Consider the following 10860-nt stretch of genomic DNA (forward strand, 5'->3'; position numbering starts at 1 on the left):
TTTTGAATTCGAATTTCGAGGTTTTTTCAATTCGAAATTCGACCCTTGATAAATATACCTATATATTTATATGCAGTATTAATGGGGTCTTGTTTCTGGCCATGGGAAATAATGCCTGTGCCTGGGTAATAATCTTGAGGATATTCAGCAGGGCTGCCGAAACTTCACCCGATGACACCCTGCTCAATAGCCTTTTGCTGGCAGGGGATGCTGGGATTTGTAGTGTAATAGCTGGACAATCTCATATATATATAGTTCTAGTCTCAAGTACTGCAAGTATTAGGCAGGTTGTAGATAGGAGTCCAAGCAACTGGCCAAACTGCCCACCCTGAGATTACTTACGGGTCTTGTATGTGGTTGGAATTTGTTATAATGGCATGAAAATGAACTTTATGTATTTAATTTGGCCCATGTGACCTAAGTAGAGTAGCACAGAATGGAAGTGAAAGAAAGGACTGACAGCTGGAGGGACCACACAACTTTATTGTAATAAATAAACATCACAATGGGCATTGAATAACAAGGCTGATGGTTTTAGTGGAGAGCCACATATACAGAACAATGAAAACAAGGAGTAGCCATGCTGGTTACTGGCAGCCGTGCCAGCAGTAGGCGGGATATACAGTGAATGGGGGGCGAGGTTTCGCCAGCTCTGTCCAACCAATGAATGAAGCGGATTATCTGGATCTGGGGATTTATTGTAAACGATAATGTCGATCATCCCCTTTAGCTAAGGATGCTGGGAAACTAAAGACTGCTCTCTCCTCTGACTTCCCAAGTTGGGGCCAACCAGGCATCTCTGGGGGTCAGAGATATGTTTCCAGGTTTTAAAGGGGAAGTTAACCAGTCAAAAATGTGCTCAGACGGAGAATAAGCAGGTTAAGTTACCTGCCCAGGTAGATAACTGGGAGAAGCTACTTTAAAAAAAGGTGAACTTCCCCTTTAAATAGCTGGTACCGTTTTCCCTTGAATCCATTATTTAACTGACCAGTACAGGTAATAACATACTGGGGGGAGGCATATGCTTTATACTACAGGTTGGGCAATCTGGAACAACAGGGCAACTGTCGCCTAAACAGGAAACTTCCTTGTGGCCAACACGTGACCACGGCACACTGGTGACTAACGCACACGCCGCACTTTATATTTGACTTCACAACTAAAAGGAGTGTGCAGTTTGATTTTGCCTTTGTTTTCCACCCCGACTTCCTCTTTCAGCAGGAAGTTCCTAGAAAGGCCAATGACAGGAACTGCATTATTTTACTTACAAGGGGAACTAAAATATGGCAAATGAACGTTTAAAAAAAAATGCAATTCTGCCCTTTAGTTTTTAGGAACTTTACACTGCTAATATCATGAATATGCCAACAGGAACCAGTAGGATAAGTTACTGATACAGGAAGCATCTCCTGGCACCTCTCTGCTCAGTTCTATGGCCCCTGTCAGTTCTTTAATCCAACAATGAGCGATAGGACTGAGCAGAGATGTGGCAGGAGATGCTTTCTGCATCAGGAATTCTGGCAACTAACAAGACCAGACAGAACAGCAGGGGACACTTCTGGTGTAAAACTGCTAACATCGGGAAAACAAAAAAAGAAAGTTGCAAGGGTGCTCAGAACAGCACTTTTACATGAATTTGTTTGGGAATATTTAGTTCCCCTTTAATCTCAATAAGAGTGCAACAGACAAACTATTACCATACATTGGGGTGCAAATCTTATAAGAGCATCAGCACACACAGCTGGCTGACCCCGCCTCCCCCCAATACTGACCAATAAGACAATATAGGATTGTTGTGGTTCCAGTGGCCCAATAACAAGCCTAGTTCTTACACGACTACAATATATAGTTACAGACAATGAAACAAAAAATAGAGAAATTCAGGCTTTCCGCAATGTGACTCCTCCGGGAGTTCGGCAGTGAGACCAGCGTCAAACTACTCCCGGCACCCTCAGTCCGTTACTCCCAGCGGCCTCAGTCCAGGAACTTTCGGTTGGTGTTGGCCCCAAATAAAGCAACTCGGATTTCTGGCATCATCTGTTAAACAGAAGAAGGGGGAGTAAACTGGGATGTACAGCCTGAGGCACTCCAGCGGTTACTGAACTACAACTCAACACGTCCAATGACAGATACGGGAGTTAGAGGCAAATGCGCAATGATCTCTGGATTAGTGGCTTTACCTGCTGAGCAATCAAGTCCAGCCGACTCTCCAGCGTGTTTGACACTTTGATTTTCCCATTGCCGTTATAAAGCTCCACTCCTCCAGCTCTGCCAAGGCACAAGAAAATAAAGGGTAAGTTAGCCATGAATTGGTTGCTTTATAGACCGCGACTGTCTGTAGTCCCCAAATCAGCCCCGAATCCCCTCGCGCTTCCTCATCAGCTTCAGTTTAGGGCCCTCTTATCCTTGGGAATAAGATATTGAAGCTGCTTATCCTTAAGCCCCCTATACCACCTGAGCCCCCCAGTATTCTCACTGTCTGTCTGTTTATGCCCCCACAAGGGAAGTACTTATAGCTAAAGCGGGTCCCCGATCACAAAGTACAAGGAACCTTCTGAGCATTTGTCTGGTGATGTCCAAGGGGGCTAATTTAAGCCCCCCTCATAGATGCAATTACTATAAGAAAAAGTAAATATACAGTAAAACATGTGCCTTACATTTCGGGGGTTAGATGAGTCTCTTGATCAATGATCACCTCCACCCCTTGTTTGGTAGCAGCCTTGTAAGTGGGGATGCTCTTCTGCACGGAAGCCTGCAAGGACAGACAGACAGTTACAATACAGACAGTTTGATATTTATCTGATCACTTCCTGCTTGTGGGATAAACCCTACCCTCCGCCTGAGTCCAAGCTGCAGGGTACAGCCGGGCAAGTTATATGCAGATCAGCAATATACAGAGGAACTTACCGTAATTAGAGGGAGGTCTTGCTTACGGCAGCGGATCACCACCTTGGGTTCCAGGAGTTGGAACAGACCCTGCAAATAATCCGGATCAGAACAAAAGAGTCAGTGAGCGAATAAGAAACAAGCACCAAATGCACCGGCTGGAAGTGACACGAACCTGTAGAATGAGTCCATCAAGCAACATCTGGTACCGAGCCGTGTCCTTCACCACCCGGGCGAGTCTCTGCCTGGCCTCATTCACCAAATCCTACACCAGGAGACACAGTGAGATTTGGGGTGAGCAGGTGAAAGGTGACGGTTACCCTAATGTTTCTATAACCTTGTTATGAGCTAAGGGGGCCCAGTCTGAAGGTCAGTTAGGGGGAGATTTGGGGTGAGTGCTTATTTGTGCCCTGGGTACCCCTGGAACTATAGCAGGGTGACTGTTACCCCAATGTTTCTATATATCTGTAACCTTGTTATGAGCTAAGGGGGCCCAGTCTGAAGGTCAGTTAGGGGGAGATTTGGGGTGAATGTTTATTTGTGCCCTGGGTACCCCTGGAACTATAACAGGGTGACTGTTACCCCAATGTTTCTATATATCTGTAACCTTGTTATGAGTTAAGGGGGTCCAGTCTGAAGGCCAGTCAGGGGGATAATTGAGCTTATTTGTACCCTGGGTACCAAGGAATAAGACATGCCACTGACAATGCATGGAACCTCCTTACCGAAATGTGATCATCACGAGCTTTAAGCACCTTCAGACGAGCTTGGTTCAGCAGGTTTGACATCTGACTGAGGGTTACAAAGTGACAAGTTAGTGTGAGACAGCAGAACCTCTTACTGGTCCTCTGGGTATAGAAACAAAAAAAAAAAAAAAAAACATTTTAGAGCAACCCCTGCAAACCAAACTTACATTTTCTTTTGTTGCTCAATCTGTTTCTCCTTCTTCTCATAATACTCCATGATCTTCAGTCTCTGGGTCTGCACCAGTCGGCCCTTCTCAATGTTAAACTCCTCTTCTGCCTACGGCAAGTGAGACATAAATCTGTGTAACTTGCCAGGGGCATCGGATTCTCCATGAAATGTGACCAAATATCTCATGGGCCAAACAGACTGATAATGATAATGGAACTGAATGGGCAGAGCAAAGGCATATTAAAAGTCTGAGCTGTTAAAGAGCCAGTGTTCCTCTAGTAACTGCAGCAACATAGGGAGATCCCATAAAACTATGGCAGCATAGGTATTCCCCTGTACTAAGCACAATTCAGCAGGAACAGTCCCTAAGTTTGCTCATAGTCTGTACAGAGAGATCCCATAAAACTATGGCAGCATAGGTATTCCCCTGTACTAAGCACAATTCAGCAGGAACAGCCCCATAAGTTTGCTCATTGTCTGTACAGAGAGATCCCATAAAACTATGGCGGCATAGGTATTCCCTGTACTAAGCACAATTCAGCAGGAACAGTCCCTAAGTTTGCTCATAGTCTGTACAGAGAGATCCCATAAAACTATGGCAGCATAGGTATTCCCTGTACTAAGCACAATTCAGCAGGAACAGTCCCCTAAGTTTGCTCATAGTCTGTACAGAGAGATCCCATAAAACTATGGCAGCATAGGTATTCCCCTGTACTAAGCACAATTCAGCAGGAACAGCCCCATAAATTTGCTCATTGTCTGTACAGAGAGATCCCATAAAACTATGGCGGCATAGGTATTCCCTGTACTAAGCACAATTCAGCAGGAACAGTCCCCTAAGTTTGCTCATAGTCTGTACAGAGAGATCCCATAAAACTATGGCAGCATAGGTATTCCCCTGTACTAAGCACAATTCAGCAGGAACAGCCCCATAAGTTTGCTCATTGTCTGTACAGAGAGATCCCATAAAACTATGGCGGCATAGGTATTCCCTGTACTAAGCACAATTCAGCAGGAACAGTCCCCTAAGTTTGCTCATAGTCTGTACAGAGAGATCCCATAAAACTATGGCAGCATAGGTATTCCTCTGTACTAAGTACAATTCAGCAGGAACCGCCCCTAAGTTTGCTCATAGTCTGTACAGAGAGATCCCATAAAACTATGACAGCATAGGTATTCCCCTGTACTAAGCACAATTCAGCAGGAACAGTCCCCTAAGTTTGCTCATAGTCTGTACAGAGAGATCCCATAAAACTATGGCAGCATAGGTATTATCTGTACTAAGCACAATTCAGCCCCATAAGTTTGCTCATAGTCTGTACATGAGATCCCATAAAACTATGGCAGCATATGGATTTCCCTGTACTAAGTACAATTCAGCAGGAACAGCCTCTATGTTTTTCCTATAATGTACAGTTAGAATGTTTGCTATGGTCCAGTGGAAATGTTATTACCTATGTACAAGACACGTACCACGAAAGTGTCAAGACAACCAGCCTGTGGTTAGAATGCTGGATACCTTGGGGTTAATCAGGGAACCCAATGCTGAACCAGAGGGTAGGAAAGTATTTTGGATGCTACAATGAATGGTCCTTACCTTGGCATCTATTTCTTCCGCCTTCTCGTTGGCTTCCTGCTCAATGAAAGCCATCATGTGCTTGATCTGCAAATACATCAGCAACACCATTTAGATTTTTACAAAATTGAATGGTTAAGACACAAAAGGAGCACAACCCCCAACCCAGTGGGTTCCCCTGTTTTTTTGCCCTACTCCCAGCAGCCAATGGGAGAGGGTGTGGCATAGTTCTGCAGGTGGAAGTGTAGGGAGACAGAGGACATGTGACCCTAGAGAAGCCAAATTATTCTCATCCAATCATTTGGCCCCTGGGCCAGTGACCACATGATTATGATTGAGCCCCACCTTAAACCCTAGGAGCAGATGGGGCAAAGCTGTGATTTATCATGTCCCAATGAGGAATGTGGCACCTATAGGATATGATCTGTCTATGCTGAAACAGGATCCTGCCTGTTTGTGTGACCCATGTCTACTACATTCTGCAAGTTCTACACCCCGACCCCCCCCGCCCCACGGAAAAATAAACACACGATCAGGATTCCACTGCTGTTTAGCAAACACAAAGATTCCCAGGTAAAGACCTTAAAGGCGTTGTTCACCTTTAAAATTAACTGTTAGTATGATGTAGAGAGTGATAATCTGAGACAATTTGCAATTGGTTTTCATTTTTTTATTATTTGTGGTGTTTTACTTATTTGGCTTTTTATTCAGCAGCTCTTCAGCAATTTGATTGCTAGGGTCCAAATTCCCCTAGCAACCATGCATTGATTTGAATAACAGACTGGAATATGAATAGGAGAGTAAAGGAGTAATAAGATGTAGCAATAACAATACATTTGTAGCCTTAAAGAGCATTTGATTTTTTAGACAGGGCCAGTGACCCCTATTTGAAAGCTGGAAAGAGTCGGAAGAAAAGGGCAAAAATTGCTTAGAATTAGCCATTCTATAACATACTAAAAGTTAACTCAAAGGGGAGGTCCGCTTTAAGTGAACTTTTAGAATGGTACAGAATCGCCAATTCTAAGCTATTTTTTTAGTTGGTCTTCATTATTTATAGTTTTTTACTAGGGATGCACCGAATCCAGGATTTGGTTCGGGAATCGGCCAGGATTCGGCCTTTTTCAGCAGGATTCGGATTCGGCCGAATCCTTCTGCCCAGCCGAACCCGAATCCGAATTTGCATATGCAAATTAGGGGTGGGAGGGAAATTGCATGACTTTTTGTCAGAAAACAAGGAAGTAAAAAATGTTTTCCCCTTACCACCCCTAATTTGCATATGCAAATTGGGGTTCGGATTCGGTTCGGTATTCGGCTGAATCTTTCACGAAGGATTCGGGGGTTCGGCCGAATCCAAAAAAGTGGATTCGGTGCATCCCTATTTTTTACATATCTGCCTTTTTCTCCTGACTCTTTCAAATGGGGGTCACTGACCCCATCTAAAAACAAATGCTCTGCAAGGCTACAAGTTTATGGTTAGTTTTTTTAATTTCTTATCTATCTATTCAGGCCTCTCCAATTCATATTCCAGTCTGTAATTCAAATCAATGCATGGTTGCTAGGGGAATCTGGACTCTAGCAGCCAGATGGCTGAAATTGGAGAGCAGCTGAATAAAAAGTTATATAACTCAAAAACCACAAATAATAAAAAATGAAAACCAGTTACAAATTCATCATACTATGAATTGATACAACTTTAATGTCATGTGATCATTCAGCCCATGGGCCAAGTACTGTTGTTGTGAATCCATATTGGGGGGGACTGTTTGGGGGCCGAGTTGCCAGTTTTCCCTTTTATGTTTGCCAAGGGCAGAAATGCTCATTTCTCATTGGTTGCCAAATCAAGCCCTGCTGGTTATAGTGGACACAGTTGGTGTTTTTACCTAAACAAACTATTGGACCGACCCTACTGATCCAACTAGGGAAACCCAGCTCAGGCCAGACCGCTTCTGATTATGACTCTGTGTAGCTTCTAGAGCCAGAAGAGAGCGGTTCTGCCCGATACTGATGTTTACTGTCAACACATACAGCCCGGGGACCTTGAGAAGGAGATGGGGAACGTGTTAAACTCACTTCCCAAAACATCACTGGAGTTTTCCTGAGTTGTCACACAGGCCCCTGTGACCTTGACTGCTCCTGCCAACCCAGAGTGGCATCAACACAAAAATCTGTGCCTTTAAATTCACGGTACCTAAAATAGTAGGTTCGATTCTCCCTACCTCTATGAGCTCAACTCTGGAATTCATACATATTATTATTATTATATTTAGCTACCCCTGCTTAGGAGGCATGTGCCCTGCTGTATCAGACTGGCATCAGCCTGGCAAGTCTTGGCACATGCAGATGAATAGCTTCTTCACTTCCTGATTCCATGAGGATCATGTGATCTACAGAATCATGTGATCCCTCCGACTCCATTGCTGGTGAACGAATAAGGTCACACTTCCCTCTGTTTAAAGGGCCACACGTTAATGTTCAATTATAAACCCCCACCCTGTCTCCTAGAGGATGCAAAAGCTCTCACTGCTGGGGGGCCCAGGATCAATGACTTTATGTTTATGAAAACACATTTCCACTGCTTAGGAGGGGCCCTAAATGATGTTACTGTGGGGCCCAGTAAGTTCTAGTTACCCCACTGGTGTAACTATCTTTCAATGGCCTAAATACTCAGTTGTAAGAAATCTAGTTCTATACAGGGGCCCATTGGGGAATGTGGTGCAGAACTACAACTCCCAGTGTCCTCCATGATCATAACCAGTAAGGCTGCCTCTAAGACTCTCTTAACTCCACTGCATTCCTATTGGTCGTATCTCTGAGGAAGTGCGCAAACACGAAACGCGTCAGGCGACGCTAATCGGATAAGATTGCCGTTTTATACCTATGATCGTAAATTGAGCGGTTCTTGAAGAAATCCCGGAGTTTGCTGCTGAAACGGTTGGTGAGAGCTTCCTTAGTCACATGGACAAACTGGCAGTTAGGAGCCTCTCAGTGTCTGGAATCTAAAGCCAATTCCTAAGGAAAATCCCTAATGTGCCCAAGTGGCATCAGATCAACCACATTCCTACAATCTTTCGGAAGTCACACATGCACTAGACTTACATAAATACAATATTCATTTTACTGCACCCCTCTCTCCAGTCACAGGCAAGCTGTGGGACAGTATAGTGGCTGGGTGTTGGGGTGCAGGGAGTCGTATCATGTAGAACGCTGCCCGTGGCTAATATACAGCAATAGCAGGAGGTAGCCAAGCATCAGGTGCAGCTGGGGCAAATCAGATCTCAAGGCATGCTGGGAGTTGTAGTAAAACAGCAGTCAATGGCTTTAATAGAGATAATGTAAGAGGTACAAGGGAGAGTCTAAACACTAGCTGCCAGGGGATGCTGGGAGTTGTAGTAAAACAGCAGTTAATGGATATTATAGAGATAATGTAAGAGGTACAAGGGGAAGTCTAAATGCTAGCTGCCAGGGGATGCTGGGAGTTGTAGTTAAACAGCAGTTAATGTCTATTATAGAGATAATTTAAGAGGTACAAGGGGAAGTCTAAACACTAGCTGCCAGGGGATGCTGGGAGTTGTAGTAAAACAGCAGTTAATGGCTATTATAGAGACAACGTAAGAGGTACAAGGGGAAGTCTAAACACTAGCTGACAGGGGATGCTGGGAGTTGTAGTAAAACAGCAGTTAATGGATATTATAGAGATAATGTAAGAGGTACAAGGGGAAGTCTAAACACTAGCTGACAGGGGATGCTGGGAGTTGTAGTAAAACAGCAGTTAATGTATATTATAGAGACAACGTAAGAGGTACAAGGGGAAGTCTAAACACTAGCTGCCAGGGGATGCTGGAAGTTGTAGTAAAACAGCAGTTAATGGCTATTATAGAGACAATGTAAGAGGTACAAGGGGAAGTCTAAATGCTAGCTGCCAGGGGATGCTGGAAGTTGTAGTAAAACAGCAGTTAATGGCTATTATAGAGATAATGTAAGAGGTACAAGGGGAAGTCTAAATGCTAGCTGCCAGGGGATGCTGGAAGTTGTAGTAAAACAGCAGTTAATGGATATTATAGAGATAATGTAAGAGGTACAAGGGGAAGTCTAAACACTAGCTAACAGGGGATGCTGGGAGTTGTAGTAAAACAACAGTTAATGTATATTATAGAGACAACGTAAGAGGTACAAGGGGAAGTCTAAATGCTAGCTGCCAGGGGATGCTGGGAGTTGTAGTAAAACAGCAGTTAATGTATATTATAGAGACAACGTAAGAGGTACAAGGGGAAGTCTAAATGCTAGCTGCCAGGGGATGCTGGAAGTTGTAGTAAAACAGCAGTTAATGGATATTATAGAGATAATGTAAGAGGTACAAGGGGAAGTCTAAACAATAGCTGACAGGGGATGCTGGGAGTTGTAGTAAAACAGCAGCTGATCATCTAAAAAAGGGGGCTTGCAGGTTAAAGCAAATGAGTTTCCCTCAAAGCCAGAGCCTTGGGATGTGCCTAATAAATCTCCCGACCCCCTCCCGGGTCCCCAGCAGCAGGTGTACAGCAGGTATATAATATATAAATGTGTGGGTGGTGCCATAGGAATAACTACTGCCACTACCTTAATCCCTTCTCCCGCTCACCTGTTTCTGTACGTCGGCATCGCTCAGCGCCATGGTAGCGGCTCGGTGGGAGACAGAAGGGCCGGTGAGAATCGGGTGACAGCGACACAATTACACTGGCAGCCAGCTACTTCCCCTTTATACGGCAGTCACCTGACTTCGACAGCGTAACGCCCCCTTCCGGATCACGTGAGAGACGAGGGACACCCCCAAGCACACGTTTTGTCTTTTTTTCTCTCTGGGTCGGCTTGGGCCCGCCCACTTGCTGTGTAGCGATTGGTGGATCCGAGAGAGTAGTTTGAATGGAGCGATCCGCTCCGGGTTTTGGCACAACATTCTCAGATATGTGCGGAGTCACGGGCTCTGCTGCGGTGGGAGAGCTCAGGAATAACAGGACTGGAGTTCCATGGCGCTGGAGTTAATACCTGGGGCTCTTATAACCTTCTCGTGGAATAGGAAGGTCAGAGAGGCTTCTCTGTGATCCCAGAGAGTCTTTAACTCCTTACTAACTGGATTCAGCGCTTGGCTGGTGCACAAAGGGTTAAGGGCAACTGGGTTGGGGTTTTTTTAACAAAACGGGGACTACCTACATTTGGGGGGTCAGTCAGTATAGCCACGCCCTCTCTGGGTTGTCTGGACCCACTGAAAAGGTCTAAAACCCTGCCAGGGGTGTGACCAAGGGTATAAGTGGGTGTGGAATGGGCGTGGTCAAGACACCCCTGGAAAAACCACCATTGTAGGCGTCGCAGGGGTTGTTCACCTTTAAATGACAGAGAGGAATATTCTAAGACTATTTGCAATTGGTTTTTATTTTATTTTGGAGTTATTTAGCTTTTTATTCAGCAGCTCTCCAGTTTGCAATTTCAGCAGTCTTGTTGCTAGGGTCCAA

General features: G+C 44.7%; 1 protein-coding gene across 1 annotated transcript; it reads right to left on the reverse strand.

Moving 5' to 3' along the window:
• Nucleotides 1-1638: 1638 nt before the first annotated feature.
• Nucleotides 1639-10089, reverse strand: atp6v1e1.L (ATPase, H+ transporting, lysosomal 31kDa, V1 subunit E1 L homeolog). Its single transcript, NM_001086298.2, has 9 exons — nucleotides 9993-10089; nucleotides 5399-5464; nucleotides 3800-3909; nucleotides 3612-3678; nucleotides 3062-3151; nucleotides 2908-2976; nucleotides 2658-2752; nucleotides 2181-2268; nucleotides 1639-2037 (listed from the first exon to the last, which is right to left on the reverse strand). The coding sequence occupies exons 1-9, from the start codon at nucleotides 10023-10025 to the stop codon at nucleotides 1975-1977; spliced, it is 681 nt and encodes a 226-aa protein (NP_001079767.1). The 5' UTR covers nucleotides 10026-10089; the 3' UTR covers nucleotides 1639-1974.
• Between the last annotated feature and the right edge of the window lie 771 nt (nucleotides 10090-10860).

Source organism: Xenopus laevis, chromosome 3L (assembly GCF_017654675.1).
Source record: "Xenopus laevis strain J_2021 chromosome 3L, Xenopus_laevis_v10.1, whole genome shotgun sequence".
Classification (NCBI taxonomy): Eukaryota; Metazoa; Chordata; class Amphibia; order Anura; family Pipidae; genus Xenopus; species Xenopus laevis.